The following is a 20,639-nucleotide window of genomic DNA, read 5'->3' as shown; positions in this document are numbered from 1 at the left end:
AAACACGGGGCTGGATGAAGCTCAAGCTGGAATCAAGATCGCTGGGAGAAATATCAATAACCTCAGATATGCAGATGACACCACCCTTATTGCAGAAAGTGAAGAACTAAAGAGCCTCTTGATGAAAGTGAAAGAGGAGAGTGAAAAAGTTGGCTTAAAGCTCAACATTCAGAAAACTAAGATCATGGCATCCGGTCCCATCTCTTCATGGCAAATAGATGGGGAAACAGTGGAAACAGTGTCAGACTTTATTTTTTTGGGCTCCAAAATCACTGCAGATGGTGATTGCAGCCATGAAATTAAAAGATGTTTACTCCTTGGAAGGAAAATTATGACCAACCTAGATAGCATATAAAAAAGGAGAAACATTACTTTGTCAACAAAGGTCCGTCTAGTCAAGGCTATGGTTTTTCCAATAGTCATGTATGGATGTGAGAGTTGGACCATAAAGTAAGCTGAGTGCCAAAGAATTGATGCTTTTGAACTGTGGTGTTGGAGAAGACTCTTGAGAGTCCCTTAGACTGCAAGGAGATCCAACCAGTCCATCCTAAAGGAGATCAGTCCTGGGTGTTCATTGGAAGGACTGATGTTGAAGCTGAAACTCCAACACTTTGGCCACCTGATGAGAAGAGCTGACTCATTTGAAAAGACCCTGATGCTGGGAAAGATTGAGGGTGGGAGGAAAAGGGGACAACAGAGGATGATATTATTGGATGGCATCACCAACTCAATGGACATGAGTTTGGGTAAACTCTGGGAGTTGGTGATGGACAGGGAGGCCTGGCGTGCTGTGGTTCATGCGGTCACAAAGAGTCGGACACGACTGAGCGACTGAACTGAACTGAACACTGAAAACTACAATGTCTGCAGCCAGCACTGGTCAACATAAAGGGCCCAATTCTTCTTCACAACAATACCCAACAATGTTTCAAAAGTTGAACGAATTGAATTATAAGGTTTTGCCTCATCTACCAAATTCACTAGATCTCTTGCCAACCAACTACCACTTCTGCAAACATATTGACATCTTTATGCAGACAAAAACGCTTCCACAACCAGCAGGAGGCAGAATATGCTTTCCATGAGGTCATCTAATCTCAAACCATGAATTTTTATGCTACAAGATTAAACAAACTTATTTCTCATTGGCAAAAGCATGTTAATTGTAATGGTTCTTATTCTGATTAATAAAGATGTGTTTGAGCCTCGCTATAATGATTTAAAATTCAAGGCCCAAAATCATAATTACGCTTGCACCAACCTAATAATTAAAGAGTTTCTATCCCAGGCTAGTTCAGGCTTGGTTTTATAGCCTTATCTAACGCTAATAATGGAACTATTTGGACCTTAATATGTTACTGCAATACTAAATTCCAAAAGTATAATATTAAGAGCTAAGAGGGAAAACCCCACATGCTCACAGGTCTCAGGCTCTGTATTTTCAATGGAATGCAGAGAAACTGGAGGAAAGCTAAAAAAGAGCAGCAAAACCTCTGGGAAATACAGAAGAAACCTGCTTTGCATTTGATTGTATACTTCTGTGCAATGTTCCTTAGTGCTTCTTTGTGGCCATTCTATAATTTCTTCAACAAAAGTTAGTTCCTCAAGGGCAAAAACTGTATTCTCTATTTGTTAAAAATATTGTGGATAGGATTGGGAAAAGGCAAGTGTGTACCTATGTGTACACACATACATACACATACACACACACACACATTCTCTTTCTCCTTCAATCAGCTTAGTACCTAAAGGATTCTTCTTCCAATTTTAGTGTATGTGCCGCTGAAGTGAGCACTGGGATTCTTCTTCAAGAAACTAGTTATTCAACCTCACGAAAAGAAGTCTGCAAAGTCCTTTGGTAACTATGCTCAAGTTTCCAGTCTCCCAATTCCCAAGAAGACAGAACCAGAAAACAGGGTTCAACTGTGATAGGAGATATTAAGGGCAGACACAATGACAAATGTTTTAAAAAGGAAGGAGGCTCTAAGCTCCCTGGAGGTAAAGACCATGTCTTTCAGTTCTTTTGTTAATACACTCTAAGCTAAGTATAGAATGAGGGCTGGAAAGAGACATAAGTGAAATGAAATTGAACTATCTTTGAAAATGGGTTAGGGGAAAAGGACCAATTACCTTAGGGACTCCAAATACAGTTATATGGAAAGAAAAGAAAAAAAAAAATAGACAATGAAACCAAAGGCTTGTTTTTTGCAAATATCAACTAATGGACAAACTTTTAGCTAGACTGACCAAGAGAAAAAGAGAAGAGCCAACTTACTGAAATAAGCAAGGATAAAGGAAACACGCCTCTTAAATTTTAGAAAATTCTATGAAAAACTGTATGCCAAGAAATTAGATAACCTAGGTAGAATGCATAAATTCCTAAGATACACAAACTTTGAAAACTGACTCAAGACAAAACAGAAAATCTAAACAAACCTACAGCAAGAGATTGAATCAGTAATTTAAAAATTTTCCAATGCGTTAAGAAAATTATATAAAAGGCATCACACTGGAAAGAAAGAAGTAAAACTCTATTTGCAGATGACATGGTCTTGTATAGGCTTGTATACTAAGAACTACATAATATTGTTGAAAGAAATTAAAGACCTATATAATTGGAAAGATATCCCATATTCATAGTTCAGAACACTAAATACTGTTAAGAAGCAATACTCTCTAAACTAATTTAGGGATTTAATGAAATTCTTATTAAAATCACAGCAGTTTTTTCTGAAGATATTAATAAGCTGATTTCAAAATGCAAAGAATCCAGAATAGCCATAACTACCTTGAAAAAAAAAAAAACACAACTGGAAAATTCACACTTCCTAATTTGCAAACTTACTACAAAGCTTCAGTAAACAAGACACTAGCCTAAGGACAGACACGTAGATCAATGGAACAGAACTGACGGCCCAAAACTAAACCTTCACATTAGGGTTAACTGATTTCTGACAAAGGCACGAAGACCATTTAATGGGGAAAGAATAGGTTTTTAAACAAAGGAGCTTGGACAACTATATAGCCACATACGAAGAAGAAAGCTGGACCTCCACCTGGCACCATACACAAAGAATTAACTCCAAACGTATCAAGGGAATAAGAGTTTTCAAAATGTAAGAGTTTTAAACGGTGAAAGTTCTAAAAGAAAACACTGGAGTAAACCCTTGTGACCTGGGACTAAACAATGGCTTCTTAGATATAACTCCAGAAGCATAAGTGACAAAAGAAAAAATAGGAAAATTAGACTTTATGAAGATTAAAAACTTATATGCTTCAAAGGACACCATCAAAAAAGTGAAAAGACAACCTATAAAACGGGAGAAAATATATGTGAGGCATATATGTGATAAGGGACTTGTATCCAGAATATAAAAAGAACTCTTACAATTCAACAATTAAAAGATGAGTCAATTTTTAAAGGATTTGAAAAAAGCAAAGGATTTGAATAAACATTTCTCCAACAGAGATACACAAATGGCCAATAAACACGTGAAAAAAATGCTCAATGTCATTTGTTATTAAGGCAAATCACTCTGGAAAGCAGTTCGGCAATCCCTTGAAAAGTTAAACATAAAATTACCATATGATCCAGAAATCCCACTCCTATGTATATACCCAAGAGAAAGAAAAGCATATCTACAAAAACTTATGTACAAATGCTCATAGCAGCATTATTCATAATGGCCTAAAAGCAGAAACAACCCAAATGTCTATAAGTGATACAGCCACACAGTGGATATAATAAATAAAATATAGTATATCCATACAGTGGAACACTATCTGGCAATAAAAATGAATAAAGTACAAATAAATGGCAAAATATGAATGAACCTTGAAAATAATTTAAGTGATAGAAGCCAGTCACAAAAAAAATGACAGAAAATAGACTAGTGGTTGTCAGAGGGCAAGGGGAATTGGGGGTGATTACTCATGGGTTTGGAGTTAGTCTAGTCAAGGCTATGGTTTTTCCAGTAGTCATGTATGGATGTGAGAGTTGGACCATAAAGAAAGCTGAGCGCCGAAGAATTGATGCGTTTGAACTGTGGTGTTGGAGAAGACTCTTCAGAGTCCCTTGGACTGCAAGGAGATCCAACCAGTCCATCCTAAAGAAGATCAGTCCTGAATATTCATTGCAAGGACTAATGCTGAAGCTGAAGCTCCAATACTTTGGCTACCTGATGCAAAGAACTGACTCACTGGAAAAGACCCTGATGCTGGGAAAGATTGAAGGCGGGAGAAGGGGACAACAGAGGATGAGATGGTTGGATGGCATCACCGACTCAATGGACATGAGTTTGAATAAACTCCAGGAGTTGGTGATGGACAGGGAGGCCTGGCGTGCTGCTGTCCATGGGGTCACTGAGTCGGACACGACTGAGCAACTGAACTGAATGGAGTTAGTTTTAGGGGTGTTGAAAATTTTCTAAAGTTAGATAGTGGTGATGGTTGCACAACTCTGTGAATATACTAAAACTACTGAGCTGTATACTTTAAAAGGGTGAACTTTATGGTATGTGATATACATCTCAACGAGGCTATTATTTGAACACTACTGTTTCAGAAGCACCCCTAGACTGTAGGGAGATTATCAGAGACCACCATAACAACATCTTCAATAGGGTTATGTGGGATTAGATACTGGGAAGCACTGATACTCTTACCTCTTCTAAATAAATATTATCAAGGTCATATGGTGTTCTGACAGACTCTACCATCCAACTCTCAGGTGTGTTCAAGTTCAGAGTGAACAGAGGAGACTGTGGCATATCCAAGAATTTTGCTATTGGACCCTTAGTAAAACTGTTGTCTGAAGTAAAAGAAATCTCTGGTTCCAAGACGTAACGGTAAAAGCTGAAATGGAAAAGAAAAGATGTTAAACCTTTTTCTTTTAATGCAACCATAACCTTTGAGCTTATACATATCTACACAGGTCAACAACTGACTTAAGGCCAACTAGATTTTGAAGACCTTCCTTCCACCGTGAGGAAGTGTCTCCAAAACCATCTCTTGCCCTAACTTATGTCCTGTGGTTGGTGAGGATGCGAGGAGAGCAGGGGAGGTGGGGCTAGGAGAGGAGGCCATTCCTTCCTGCACTTTGTGTAGGGGGGAGGGAAACACTTGTGCCCCAGCTCCCACACTCATACTAAATTCTTCAAACTCTTGATTAGTTCTTAGAAATTTAGCAAAACTTCAGTAAGTGATTTCCTTTTTCCAAACATGATGTCCATACATAAATCCATTTGATCTTTTACATTCAATTTCAGCTTTCAGACAGAGTGCAGTTTTTTCCAGGGGTTGATTTCTTAGCCAGTTGGTTTTACCTTTTTAATGGCATGTCGGAAAGTTTAGATTGGCAGTTCATGAATACTCTTAGATTCATGTTGATCAGCTGAGTTAAAACCTAAAAGAGGAAATCAGATGACAAAACAAAAATTTTTCCTACAAAGTGACTGATAATTGAGACAAAATGTTTACATTTTCTCTTCCGAAATGTGTATCTCAAGAAAAAACACAAAGATAATAAACACTATAAAGTCTGTACTGGGTAAATCCCTAGAAATCACAGCTCTAGTGCACAGTCAAAATCACACTTACCTATCATGGGGACAAAACACAGGCATTGCCTCTGCAGTTTTACCTACCAAAAGCAATGGGGCAAGTCTCTGTGCTTCTCTGGTGACAGGGTCAATGACAGCCACGACATCAAAGTATGTCTCCCCTTCCTTGGGTTTCAGTTTAATTGCACTAAAGAGGTCAAAAAGATAAAACATTAATCTGGAGGAAAATAGCAAACAGTTGATTTCTTGGCAGGGTGGGAGCAGGAAGACAACACATCCAACAACAATACAACTAATCAACTCTCTTAGCATTTTCCAAAAAACTTTAGATCTCAAACAATAAGGTTACATGGTGGTCAACTATGTGATTATGTCTACCTCAAAGTTTGCAAAACCTTCTAAAAGTTTCCGATGCTTGTTTTTAACAGTTAAGGAAATTTATGCCAATTTTTATTTCTTAACAAGAAGGTTGTAAGGAGAGAAGAAATTGATGTTTTCAAATAGCAAAAGAAATATATGAATATTACAAGAAATTTGCAAAAGAGAGAAAAAGAAAATAATCATAAAATCTCACCATCCCAACTCAACCACCGTATGACATATTTCTATACAGTCCTCCTTATATGCCTATATAAAGATCAGATGCACCTAAAAAGATAATCAGCAACCTTATAATGACTTAATTCCTTCCCCCAGAAATTGTAATTATTATAAAGATTTTTCCATGTTGTTATACATTAATATCCTGAAAAAGAAATAATCTTCAATTTGCCAAGTGAACCTGCTGTAGTTTACTTAAGCTATTCCTTATTGCTAGACATTTAGATGGCTTTCAAGTTGTAAAGAACCTCTCACAACCAGTTTTTATCATACTTGGAAATTTCTTGAGAATTAATGTACTCATAGACATGAGAGTCATAATTAAGGAAATATTTTTATGGCAAATAGTCTGTTCAAATTTTTCCCCCACAAGGACTGACTGTGAGAAAGCACAGGTCAATTAAACCAAAGTCCAATCTACTCTAAACTAATTAAATCGAAATCATAGAAGAGTAGTATGCAGGCTTCTGCAACTAAAGCCTCTGTGGTGATTCTGAGGTGCAAAAAGATATACACTTGACCAGTAAAGTAAGTGCTGTATACATCAACTGTAGGAGTTCTTCCTAAAGACAAGTTAACCTTAAATTGAATCATGAGAAAACAACCCAGATTGTGGGACATTCCACAAGACAACTGGCCTGGAATCCTAAGAGTCAATGTCATAAAAGACTAAAAAAAAAATTAACCGAAAAACCCTCAAACTGTTCTACCTTGCTGCTGCTGCTGCTGCTGCTAAGTCACTTCAGTCATGTCCGACTCTGTGTGCCCCCATAGACAGCAGCCCACCAGGCTCCCCCATCCCTGGGATTCTCCAGGCAAGAACACTGGAGTGGGCTGCCACCTCCTTCTCCATTGCGTGAAAGGGAAAAGTGAAAGTGAAGTCGCTCAGTCATGTCTGACTCTGTGTGACCCCATGGACCGCAGCCCACCAGGCTCCCCCGTCCCTGGGATTCTCCAGGCAAGAACACTGGAGTGGGGTGCCATCGCCCTCTCTGTGTTCAACCTTAGAAGAGACTAAAGAGACACGGTAACTAACTGCACTGCGTGAGCTGGACCACAGCAACCAACAATGGTAAAGGCCATCACTGGGCTGCGGAGAAGTCTGAAAACGGACTGATCTTACACAACACTGCTTCATCAAGGTTAAACTGCTGAGGTATGCCCGCGATTTAAATTGCGGGAGATTCTGCCAGTACTCAGGAGACAAATGCCGAAGAGTTTATGCATGATAAAAAACAATGTCTACAAGCACAAGCTGGAATCAAGATTGCCGGGAGAAATATCAACAACCACAGATATGTAGATGACACCATCCTTATCGCAGAAAGTGAAGAACTAAAGAGCCTCTTGATGAAAGTGAAAGAGGAGAGTGAAAAGGTTGGCTTGAAGCTCAACATTCAGAAAACAAAGGTCATGGCATCTGGTCCCATCACTTCATGGGAAACAGATGGGGAAACAGTGGAAACAGTGGCTGATTTTATTTTTTTGGGGCTCCAAAATCACTGCAGATGGTGATTGCAGCTATGAAATTAAAAGACGCTGCTCCTTGGAAGAAAAGTTATGACCAACCTAGACAGCTTATTAAAAAGCAGAGACATTACTTTGCCAACAAAGGTCCGTCTAGTCAAAGCTATGGTTTTTCTAGTAGTCATGTATGTGAGACTCTCATGGATGTGAGAGTTGGACTATAAAGAAAGCTGAGCACCGAACAGCTGATGCTTTCAAACTGTCTTGAGAGTCCCTTGGACTGCAAGGAGATCCAGCCAGTCCATCCTAAAGGAGATCAGTCCTAGGTGTTCATTGGAACGACTGATGCTAAAGCTGAAACTCCAATACTTTGGCCACCTCATGCGAAGAGCTGACTCATTTGAAAAGACCCTGATGCTGGGAAAGATTGAGGGCGGGAGGAGAAGGGGACAGCAGAGGATGAGATGGTTGGATGGCATCACCAACTCAATGGACATGAGTTTCAGTAAACTCCGGGAGTTGGTGATGGACAGGGAGGCCTAGTGTCCTGCTGTCCATGAGGTCGCAAAGAGTCGGACACGATTGAGCGACTGAACTGAACAACATACTTTCAAATGGTTGCCAAAAATGTGGATGCATGTTACGTTTGTATGCAAACATATACTATACATACACACACAAATGTATAAATGTGGCACAATGTCAACCATTGGTGAATCTAAGTTAAAGATATTTGGGTGTTCACTGTAATAGTCTTTCAAATATTCTCCAAGTTTGAAACTTTTCAAAATAAAATACTGAAAAACAAGAGACAAAAAGACAAACAACAAAAGACTTTCTATAATGCTACACTTATTTTTATTTTATTGAAAACAAGACAGGTTTCAAAAAATGATGAAGAGACAAGTGGTCTAACAACTGTTTATTGTTTAATACCATAAAATCAAGCTGATCTGCTTAATTAAATGTTCTGTTTTCTCAAAGGGTGTATTCAAAACTACTTTAAACTGATTTAGAAATAAATGTCAACTTTTATGCAACTGTAAGTTCTACATATGAATATAAACATATATGAAAATCACATGTCACACTTATAAATACACTTTAAATGGAAGAATAAAGGAGCTGAGGAAAACAAAAATATGCATAAATTCAACACTGATTCTATACCTGTGTCTGTCTTCGAAAAACTGGTATTCGATTCTTGCATCTCCTTTTGGTTGAGCTGACAGGAGAGCATCCACCTTCATTACCAAGTCACTGGCCCTGAAAGATGTGGTTGGTGAAAATTTAGCATCTCTCTGACTGAAGGTTTTCCAGCTGTCACAATCAACCTAAGTACTAAATGCCAATGACATGGTTTGAAGAAATGAACTTTGTACCAACAGGCATGAGAAAAAAAACTACAGATCTATGTCACTGATTAGCTTTAGAGCCCTGCAGGAAACGTTGATTTTTCTATATTGGAGTGGCTCTTGTAAAACCAGCACTGGCTAAACATACAAAATACAGCACCTAGCTCAGAGCCTAACCCAGAGTAGGCCGCCAGTGTCATTTATATCTCCCTCACCCTCTTCTAAATAACTTTATTACTTTTTATGATCATTAGAGCAACAATCTACAAAAAAAACATTCAGGAAAAAAAATATATAAGAAGAAAATGGAGATACATACAATAATAGCATATTTAAGAAATAAGTGTTGAAAACACTTCAGTTCATAATTCTTCCATATTATAAAACATATATATATCTATACACACAAAAGTGGTACTATATGATTTGTTAACCTGATTTTTCATTTAATAATATATTACAAACATTATTTTGTTGGGGTACATCAATATTTTAAATAACTATATAGTACTAAATTTATGGCTACATCATTATCTATTACACTATTACAATCAACATTACAGTAAACAACTATAAAAGCATTAGGAAAGCATTTCCGCCTTCCCCACCCTCCTAACTTGACTTCTAACCAACGAAGATTTTGCACTAAATCATGAGATTGAAAAAAAATGCTCTAGTCTGCTGAACCAAGGATTGAATTCTAAGAATGCTAAAATATATTTGAGTACATTTGTGAATATATTTGAACTAGAATCAAGCCCATCCATTCTCTCACTGAAGCAAACAACTATATCAAATTACAACCCCTGGTACTTCTCAACACTAACTCTGAAAACAAACTAAAATAGGTCATCTGTTTCCTGTGATGTGTCAACACTGTCACAAAACATGTCAAGGGACACTAATGTGGCCTGGGATGAGCACCTTGATCAAATAGGTCACAACTGAGGTCTGGGAGCTGAGGATGGCCTCTCGGCTGCAGGTCTGGGTCAGGCATGAAAGCTGCGGCTGTCACAAGGGGCCCCTCCAAGGTGGAGCAGTCCTGGCACTAAGGAAAACCCTAGGCAAGCAAGGTCACTCTGAGAACCCTAGAAGTTTTAGCATCAATGTTTTGGCAGCCCCATGACTACCTTGAAAGTGAAAGAGAAAGGGAAGGTTGCTCAGTTGTGTCCAACTCTATGCCAATCCAAGGACTATATATAGTCCATGGAATTCTCTAGACAAGAATACTGAAGTGGGTACCCTTTCCCTTCTCCAAGTGATCTTCCCAACCCAGGGATCGAACCCAGGTCTCCCACATCGCAGGTGGATTTTTTACCAACTGAGCCACAAGGAAAATCCAAGAATATTGGAACGGGTAGCCTATTCCTTCTCCAGCAGATCTTCCGACCCAGAAATCGAACCAGGGTCTCCTGCATTGCAGGCAGATTCTTTACCAACTGAGCTACCAAGAAAGCACAAAGGTACTTTATTTGTTTATATCCACCCAGCACTCACCCAGTACATCTCTGGTTGCTTAAAGACAAGTCTTTTGTGCACAGTCTGGCAATTATACAGTCCACAAGGATTCCAAGGGACTCCTCCACAGGCTCCAGAGACAGAGAGGGAGAGGTCCAAGCCTATGCCTGTGACACAGTGGCTTCAAGTCATAGATTAGCTCCTGGCCTGTATCCAGTAGGTGTTTCATAGGCTAAAACAAGGAGCACTAAATGAGGTAGAACAACCTCTTTATCTGTGACCCCAGTTTGGCTGAGATGAACATAAAACTTGGCAAAGAGGCTACTTTGGTAGCTATCAAAGTCAACACTAAGACATGCATCTTGAACTCTGCAACATCATGCTATATGAAATAGATGAAGAAAAGAAAATGCAGAAAAACTTTAAAATTCTATATCCTCAAACTATGCATCAAGGAACACTATCAAGAGTGTGAAAATTCAATCCATGGAGTGGGGAAAAAACATCTGCATATCACACAGCAATATGGGATTGATATCCAGAATATCAATGAATTCCTACAACTCAACAACAAAATAAATAATTAAAAATGAGCAAAGGACTTGGACAGATGTTTTCCCAGATAGACAAATGGTCTATTAAGCACATGAAAAGATGTTCAAGATCACTAATTATTACGGGAGCATGAATCAAACCACAAGGAGATACCACACCCATTTAAAATGGGTATTATAAAAAAAATAAAAAATAACAAACGTTGATGATGACGTGGAGAAATAAGAACCCTTATGCATTACTGCTGGGAAAGTAAAATGGTATAACCTCTGTGTAAAAAGGTATCATGGTTCATCAACATTAAACATAAACATACATCCTCCAATTACACATCCATTTGATATTTAATGCCAAAAACCATGCGAATATGAATATGAGCTCTAGTAACACAACAGGTACATACACCAATCAAATAATTACTTTTCTTCCTTTGAGAAATAACTTATTAAAATACATAAGCTAGTAATATTGAAAAGGATTAAAATAACAATAAAGAACCAATAATAATCAACTCATCATCATCACCTTTGGACTACATAACAAAAACAACTCATTATTCAATAATTAGTAAATAAAGGAAAAGAAACACTTAATTTGCCTTTTTTTCCCCTCAAAATAAAACTGATTTCTTTCCATAAGTATTCCAAAGAAATATAATCACCTCTCTACTTTGGTATATGTTTGAAATTTTCCACAATCAGAAACTTTTAATAAATCAAAATGGATAAAACTGATTCAGTTCTTTAAACAGCTTGCTGCAAAATTAACTCACTTCAATGCAAGCAAAAATAAGTAAACCTGAAATGAAGACAATTATTATATTTTAAAGCTAGAGATAAAACATCTTGGAATAGATGTTTAACTTTTTTTTTTTTTAAGCATGCTGCTGCTATTGCTGCTAAGTTACTTCAGTTGTGTCGACTCTGTGTGACCCCATAAATGGAAGCCCACCAGGCTCCCCCGTCCCTGGGATTCTCCAGGCAAGGACACTGGAGTGGGTTGCCATTTCCTTCTCTAATGTGTGAAAGTGAAAAGTGAAAGTGAAGTCACTCAGTCGTATCCGACCCTTAGTGACCCCATGGACTGCAGCCTACCAGGCTCCTCCATCCACGGGATTTTCCAGGCAAGAGTACTGGAGTGGCTTGCCATTGCCTTCTCCGAGGAAGGTCCAATTAACACAGCCCCTATGACTTGAACTAATTAACTTCTTCTATGGCAAAACTTACACATCTTCTTCTACCCGAAGCTGCTGAATATGAGATTTGATTTTCTGTCCTGAAGTTTTTAAGATGATATTTTCCAGGAGGTGGAAATCGTCTTGATTAAAGAATTCACTGTCCTCCAGTGGCCCAATGATCTGTGAAAGAGAGCAGGGTAGTCAGTGCTGGAATCAGCAGTCTGTAGAGAAGCCCATGGTTGCCCTCAGGCTACCTTACAAACCAAATCACTTTACAGACCCAAACATGTTTATGTCTAAGTTAAATCAATGAAAAAATTGAAAATAAAAGCCAAATCAACTCATATGGCTATCCATTTATCAATTCCTCTGCACTCAACAGTGTAGATTTACATATTTTACACTATTTTTACAGTAAGAAAACTCTGAAATAAAACAGCAATATCATTTTCATTAATTCTCACTGAATATAATTAAAAAAGCCAAAATAGAAATGCAGTGGTAGATACCAGAGATTTCACCCTAAGTGCTAAGAGTTTCAAGTTTAGTATATCTATCCGCCTAGTCTCATTTTCACATCAGCAGATATTTATGAAGTTTTCTAAGCATAAACCAATTAAGTTCATATAAACTGCACAAACCAAACACTTTATGTATCAAAGGTCTTAGAAATTTATGTTCTGAGAGCAACCACACTCTCACCATCTTACACAACCGCAGGGCAAAACTAAACAGGAGGAAGGTTTCACGTAAGGACTTCTGTGTCCAAATGAGCAAACTTCCTTTGAAACAAGGGAGCAATAATGATTATCAGCACTGCATAAGCCCTAATCACCTTTGGAAAAAGTGGCTCTGTTGAAGAGTTTACTAGCTTCAGAGAAGAATGCTGCCAAGACTGTTCACTAGTCTAATTTGAAGGCAACCTTGTCTCAGGACAAAATCCTCACCCTTCCATTGCTGATCACTGCCCTCTGTCCTTTCTTCAGCTTCAGAACATCCCTGCAGTACATGGCATGAGACAAAATGAAATCCATTTTGGAAGACTCAAAGACCTCTTTAAAAAGACTGAAATCCATGCCCTAGGAAAGTAATTGTTATTAAGGAAAAGTAATTGTTATTAAGAAAACCGCAAAAATTAATAATCACAGGAATAAATCATAAAATGCTCTAGTGGAAAGTTATGACTAATTTTAACAATTAACATTATGATGTCTCCATTTTCCACATTTCCTCCCATTTTTTCCCAACCTCTCACTTAACAAGTAATTGCTTATTTCCTTTTTCTGGTCCTTTATGTGATAGCTCAAACTATAATTCATGGTATCTTTATTATGCATTTTTAAATCTTGTTAATTTCAAGAGAGAACCTTTTTTCAAACTGAAACATCAAATATATTCATCATTTTATAAAAAATTTTAAAACTACACAATAGTCAAAAGTATGTAGTATATAAATTAATTCACTTTGACTTATACTGGAAATATATAAAGAACACATAAGCCTCTAACTCATTAAGTAGCTTAAATCTCTAGAAACAAATATTTTTCTTTGCTTTACAAACAAGTCAAACACTATCTACCTTTTAAAAACTTACAAAACCAATGGCTTTGCGCTTAAAAACATACATAAACTCATGTATACACATCATGAAACCTAGTAAGTTTAAAGTGAAGTAAAGGGAAAATCGCAGAATTGTTATTTATTGGAAAGACTCTTCCAACTTAAAAAATACTCTCTGAGCTCGGAACTACAATGACAAATCCCAATATCAACAGGAACAGGACAAATCAGCCCACAAAAATGAATTTCTAAACAACAGAACAAGGCAGCCTCATGCAACACACAGACTCACCCCGACAGAGAACTCCCTGATGTCAGTTCCTGCAGCCAGGGCCTTCGCAGTCTCCTCCTTGGCCATTTTTGTGATGAAGTTCTTAGCAGAGTTGGAGGTCTGTGTTTGGAGAGCAGCCCAGATTGCTCTGGAGATCTGAGTTTTCTCGTAACTTATATCTTCACTAGGATTATTGATCATGCTCACTCTAACATTGTTACTGGATTTCTATTTACAAAATGGGAAATAAGAGTTATATGGTAGATGTTTTGAACTTAAAAAGCAGCATTAACATCAGTCATATTCCATAAGTAGCAAATAACACTTAAGTCTTCAGTTGTTCTCCTCTGCATATCAAATAAAATTTAAATGCTGCAACCAGGCGTTCAAACTCTTGTATGAACTGGCCCCACCCTGCCTTTCCCATTCACTTCTTGCTGTCTCTGTAAATACGGCGTGCGTTACAGACCGCAGAGCCCCGTGTTTCCCCAACACACTCTGTATGAACTGGCCCCACCCTGCCTTTCCCATTCACTTCTTGCCACCTCTGTAAATACGGCGTGCGTTACAGACCGCAGAGCCCTGTGCTTCCCCAACACACTCTGTATGAACTGGCCCCACCCTGCCTTTCCCATTCACTTCTTGCCGTCTCTGTAAATACGGCACGCGTTACAGACCGCAGAGCCCCGTGTTTCCCCAACACACTCTGTATGAACTGGCCCCACCCTGCCTTCCCCATTCACTTCTTGCCGTCTCTGTAAATACGGCACGCGTTACAGACCGCAGAGCCCCGCGTTTCCCCAACACACTCTGTATGAACTGGCCCCACCCTGCCTTTCCCATTCACTTCTTGCCGTCTCTGTAAATACGGCACGCGTTACAGACCGCAGAGCCCTGTGCTTCCCCAACACACTCTGTATGAACCGGCCCCACCCTGCCTTTCCCATTCACTTCTTGCCGTCTCTGTAAATACGGCACGCGTTACAGACCGCAGAGCCCCGCGTTTCCCCAACACACTCTGTATGAACTGGCCCCACCCTGCCTTTCCCATTCACGTCTTGCCGTCTCTGTAAATACGGCACGCGTTACAGACCGCAGAGCCCCGCGTTTCCCCAACACACTCTGTATGAACTGGCCCCACCCTGCCTTTCCCGTTCACTTCTTGCCACCTCTGTAAATACGGCACGCGTTACAGACCGCAGAGCCCCGTGTTTCCCCAACACTGCACTCTTCTTATGCACGTCATCCCTCACGTGGGCATGTGAGTCCAACTACACCCATCTTTACTACCGCAAGCCACAACCCTCCTGAAGGGCTCCGTGCAAGCCCTTCAGTCACATGGCCTTTACAGATTTCTGGCAAAAATTAATCTCTCCTTGGGTAAAAAGTCAAGAATGTGGAAGAAGGTATCTAGGGCCCAAAAAAACAAAAAAGGGCCATGGCAACAGAAATTCATACTTTTGTGTATCATTCATACTTGCTGCTGCTGCTGCTAAGTCACTTCAGTCGTGTCCGACTCTGTGCGACCCCATCGACGGAAGCCCACCAGGCTCCCCCGTCCCTGGGATTCTCCAGGCAAGAACACTGGAGTGGGTTGCCATTTCCTTCTCCATCATTCATACTTACGTGTATCTAAAAACACGTACATGAATATTCACTGTAGCATTCTTCTAGCCCCAAACTAGAAACAAACCAACTGTCCATCAAACAGACTAAACAAACAAAACTCTGTGGTACAGCCAATGCACAATGAAAAAGAACTAATTATCACTACTTGTAAAGCCATGGGCAAATCTCAAAAATGTTGAGCAAAGAAATCAAATGCAAACAAACACATATTAATGTTGTAAGAGTCTATTTAAACAAAGTGAGTAGCAGGCAAACCGAGGACGTGAGGAGAGGCACAGGAGGCGGATAGTGGCGAGGCCACAGGCAGGGCCATACTTCCGGGTGACTGTTTCTGTACCCGGGTGGTGGTCACATGGTGACAATGTACACCCTATTCATCTGTGCTTGTCTTCTGAACCTATGTATCACCTCAATCACTCCCTCCCTGTTCTCCCACTTTACCACCGCACAAGCTGTATCAATTTGAGTTAAGAATGCATTATACGTATGTCATCCTCCCAGGACTGCTCACAGTACAACTCTGAACTGACCACACCATCTAGTCTGTTCGTTTGGACAATAAAGGCACTCAGTACATCAGTATTTCAGTGAGCCTCCTTGGGACACAGGGTGGTATGGGGACACAGGTCAGGGGTGCGAAACCTGGCTGAAGATCCAATCTGAAACCACTGAGGAAATGTAACATCTCTCTCTGACACCGCGGATCTCAAGAAGAAGCGATATTTTTCAACTGTTCACCACTACTATTCACTTCCTTCTACAGGTGATACCCTGACTAGCTTTCAGGCCACCTGTTTGTGCATCCCTCTGCATGCCTACACCAACTTCTATTACATGGGCACTAATGTGCCTATGCAATATTTTTCCCATATCTGGACCTCTGTCAAGGTAAGGACTCTTGTCTCTTCCACACAATATACAAAATGAACTTTGTAGCATCTCTTCAGCAAGGGCATGAACAGTTGTACAATTAAAAACTTGTCTATGATGAAGATCTCGTTATTTTTTTCCTCTAAAAGAATCTATGCCCAGACTTCCCTGATGGTCCAGTGGTTAAGATTCTGCCTGCCAATGCAGGGGACATGGGTTTGATTCCTGCTCCAGGAAGATCGCACATTGCTGTGGAGCAACTAAGCCTGTTTGCCAAAACTACTGAGCTGCAGCCTAGAGCCCATGATCAGCAACAAGAGAAGCCACTCCAATGAGAAGCCTGTGCACTCCAACGAAGAGGAGGCCCCGTTGGATATAACGAGAGAAAGACCCAACACAGCCATAAATAAATAAATTTTTAAAGAAAAAAAAGTCAGAATGTTGCCGTCTTCTCAGCTTTCTCAACAGTTGCCAGACCTATGAGAAAACAATGCTTCTTTTCCCAAAGCACTAAAAATGCAGGATTCAGCCTCCCCACCAGAATATTATCAGCACACAGATGCTCATGAAGATACTGCAGCCTCAAACAAAGATGCAGACTGAAGGAGTAGATACTTGCCTGATGTTTAATAGCATCATACAACAATTGCCTTCCAGAAGGGCTATCAAAATCCCCAACAATCCAAAAAGTTACCGGCCTAATAAAAGAATCATCTGTAGAGAAACAAACACAATATACTGAGTGGGAGGAGGGGAGAAGCACATTCTATGTCTCAGTATTGCTATTAAGTCAAATGATTTTGCAAACCATGCAAAACATAAAGATACAAAGCAAAAGCAGCGAAACTCTGACACTAGAATGAAAGCATGATAACCTTCCATGTGGCTTAATTAGAAACTAGAAACATGCATTTATTAATTCTATTTTGGTTTGGGCATCTGTTAGCATGTAAAATGAAAAAGAGTCTTTGAAAGTGTGGGTAACATATGATAGTCCCTAATCATATTCATTTTTAACTTTCTAAAATATAACTCTTTACAAACACACAGAACTTATCTGCATTGATAAATTATCTGTTACCCAAAGGTTCCAGAAACATTCCAATAAAGTAGTGATAAATTCTGAATTACAACAGTGCCTGAACCACATAAGATAATTAATAAAAATAAATGAAAGGAATAGAACATTCTGAAGTTTAAAGTTACCATAGATTTCCTTGGAGGACATTCCTGGACAAAAGTAAAGGAAAAAGAGTAGAAAAAAAGAAAATGTCATTTCTCTAATTAATGCCAACTTAGACACATTTTAAATAATGCCCAACATACTCTATGCTTTTTTTCTGGTTCTTAGTCCCATTTGTGTTACAGAACTATACAAGGACTCCTCAGGATCAATTTCTTTGAGGAACCAAATGGAGCAATTGCCTGTATTTAAATATACATTTGAAAAGCCAGAATTCCTCTCTGGGAGAAAACTACAATGGTAATAAATGACAGTCAGTGCTTTGAAAGGGTAATAAATGTGACCAGAGAAGAAAAACATCTGTCTGCCATTAAAAGGGTATCATTTTACATAATTTTGATCTGCATAAAGAACCCTGTATCAAAATCAGTTTAAAAATGTACACAAGGATTTCTTGAACCAAGTTTCCCTTGTGGCTCAGATGGTAAAGAATCCACCTGCAATGTGGGAAACGATCCCTGGTTGGGAAGATCCCCTGGAAAAGGGAAAGGCCTCCCACTCCAGTATTCTGGCCTAGGGAATTCCATGAACTTCATAGTCCATGGGGTCACAAAGAGTCGGACACAACTGAGCAACTTTCACTTCACTTATAAATCCTAAAAATTTAATCCAATGTTGCCATTGAAGAGTCAAACCAATCTGCAATCCATTAAACCATTTTTACATAATTCTTTTTCCACTCTGAACCATGAAAAAAATTTTCCTTTTGCCTTTTATGTCTATTATAGTAGCTCAACTGGTAAAGAATCTGACGGCAATGTAGGAGACCCTGGTTCGATTCCTGGGTCGGGAAGATCTCCTGGAGAAGGGTTAGGCTACCCACTCCAGTATTCTTGGGCTTCCCTGGTAGCTGAGACAGAAATGAATCCACCTGCAATGCAGGAGACCTGGGTTGGGAAGATCCCCTGGAGGAGGGCATGGCAACCCACTCCAGTATTCTTGCCTGGAGAATCCCATGAACAGAGGAGCCTGATGGGCTATAGTCCATGCAGTCACAAAGAGCTGGACATGACTGAGCGACTAAGCACAGCACATACAGCACATAAAACTTATAAAGATAACATCTGAATTTTCAAATATATATAAAAATTAAATTTAAATAGATAATTTCTAGACTCAATTATACAAAAAAATAAAAGAAATTATGGAATCTCTTTCTCAACAGACACTAAATTTTTGTAGATACTTAAAAAAAAAAAGTTGAATCCAAGGTAAGCCTAAAATGTATTACCTTTCTTAGTCAGATAATTCATACTGTTGGCTACAGCAGCAGTCTTGCCTTGGGAATCCAAGACAGTAAATCTAGCATAATCATCCACAAAGAAGTTATCTGGAAAAAAAAATTAAAGTAGATTTATAATTAATATGCCTAAATTCAATCTAATGTTAACATTCAATTGATAATCTGATTTTACCATAATATATGTTTTAACAAAATGCATGAGTAAAATATATTGTTCCAAGTTCATTGAACAAGTTAACATGACCCTTACCTCATTAATCATATTTTAAGACACAAAGAGAAAATGTACCCATCTGACACATAACTCTCATATATGTGTTAGTTTGATGATTTAAATTAATTCTATTCCTACTCTTTCACTTTATACCTAGAGGATGATCTTTTAAAGAGACTCTTTAAAAACACAATGGAGTATTATTCAGCCATTAAAAAAAATACATTTGAATCAGTTCTAATGAGGTGGATGAAACTGGAGCCTATTATACAGAGTGAAGTAAGCCAGAAAGAAAAACACCAATACAGTATACTAACGCATATATATGGAATTTAGAAAGATGCAAATGATAACCCTGTATACAAGACAGCAAAAGAGACACAGATGTATAGAACAGTCTTTGGGACTCTGTGGGAGAGGGTGAGGGTGGGATGATTTGGGAGAATGGCATTGAAACACGTATGTTGTCATATGTGAAATGAATCACTAGTTCAGGGTCGATGCATGTTATAGGATGCTCGGGGCTGGTGTGCGGGGATGACCCAGAGGGAGGATAAAGGGAGGAGGGAGGTGGGAGGGGGGGTTCAGGAGGGGGAACTTATGTAAACCCGGGGCGAATTCATGTCAATGTATGGCAAAACCAACCAATATAATATTGTAAAATAATTTGCCTCCAAAAAAAAAAAATTAATTACCAAAAAATAAATAAATAAATAAAGAGACTCTTTAACTTCATCTCTCCTTTCCATAGTCCATCCCTGCAGTAAACTCTTCCCTACTATATTTGGGGATAAGAGGGAATAAATGGGAGAGAAAATATAAGAAAACTCATACTTTAGTTATTTCATGTCTATCATAATAACATTTCTAACCTTAAAAGAAACAAGAGGTCATTTTTAGACATATATATTTCCTATTAGTGCCTATGGGCAATTGCTCTTATTAATCATTTCCCCTCAGATTACTCTTACAAAAATTCCAGCTTCATCAAGTCAGTCCCTTGCTCTAAATACTTCGTAACTTCTTCCTACCTACGAGGTGGTCTCCAGCCTGGTATCATAAACCCTCTATTTCCAGCAGTCATCCCAGGTCTTTGCATTACTCACAACCCAATACAAGCGCCCTGCTTTGTGCCCTATCCTCCAAGCACAGCTTGCTTGCCCACCCTCCCATCTATTGGTCTGTACACCCACTCACCCATCTATCTTTTCATTCAACAAAGCACACCGAGGGCCTCAATCAATGTTCTAGTAATGGTAAGCAATTTACGACAGACACAGTCCATTCATACTGTTGGCTATATGCAGGGGAGGGGAGGAAGCACCGTGGCCTTAAAACTTAGTTGCAGGGCAGCAAAGGCCAAGAGCAGTGTAGATGATGGAGCTATAACCACTGGGTTAGGAGGATGCCAGTTACTCCTTCACTGACGCTTCAA

General features: G+C 39.1%; 1 protein-coding gene across 2 annotated transcripts in view; it reads right to left on the bottom strand.

Annotated features, from left to right (window-relative positions):
* UGGT1 (UDP-glucose glycoprotein glucosyltransferase 1) overlaps window positions 1-20,639 on the bottom strand; it is a 114,625-nt gene that overhangs the window by 25,346 nt on the left and 68,640 nt on the right. Inside the window, exons 20-29 of one of the 2 annotated variants that reach the window (XM_088831064.1) lie at window positions 18,979-19,077; window positions 17,711-17,734; window positions 17,124-17,218; window positions 14,027-14,233; window positions 13,121-13,252; window positions 12,223-12,353; window positions 8,799-8,894; window positions 5,646-5,748; window positions 5,325-5,404; window positions 4,665-4,854 (exon numbers count right to left, since the gene is read on the bottom strand). In XM_088831064.1, coding sequence (XP_088687190.1) covers window positions 4,665-4,854; window positions 5,325-5,404; window positions 5,646-5,748; window positions 8,799-8,894; window positions 12,223-12,353; window positions 13,121-13,252; window positions 14,027-14,233; window positions 17,124-17,218; window positions 17,711-17,734; window positions 18,979-19,077 — 1,157 coding nt within the window. The remainder of the gene's footprint in view (window positions 1-4,664; window positions 4,855-5,324; window positions 5,405-5,645; window positions 5,749-8,798; window positions 8,895-12,222; window positions 12,354-13,120; window positions 13,253-14,026; window positions 14,234-17,123; window positions 17,219-17,710; window positions 17,735-18,978; window positions 19,078-20,639) is intronic. The other variant, XM_088831067.1, reaches the window with a different exon arrangement.

The sequence above is a fragment of the Moschus berezovskii genome, chromosome 2 (genome assembly GCF_049115385.1).
Source record: "Moschus berezovskii isolate FMDL1 chromosome 2, NW_MosBer_1.0, whole genome shotgun sequence".
NCBI lineage: Eukaryota > Metazoa > Chordata > Mammalia > Artiodactyla > Moschidae > Moschus > Moschus berezovskii.
This window is presented reverse-complemented; position numbering and strand designations above follow the sequence as displayed.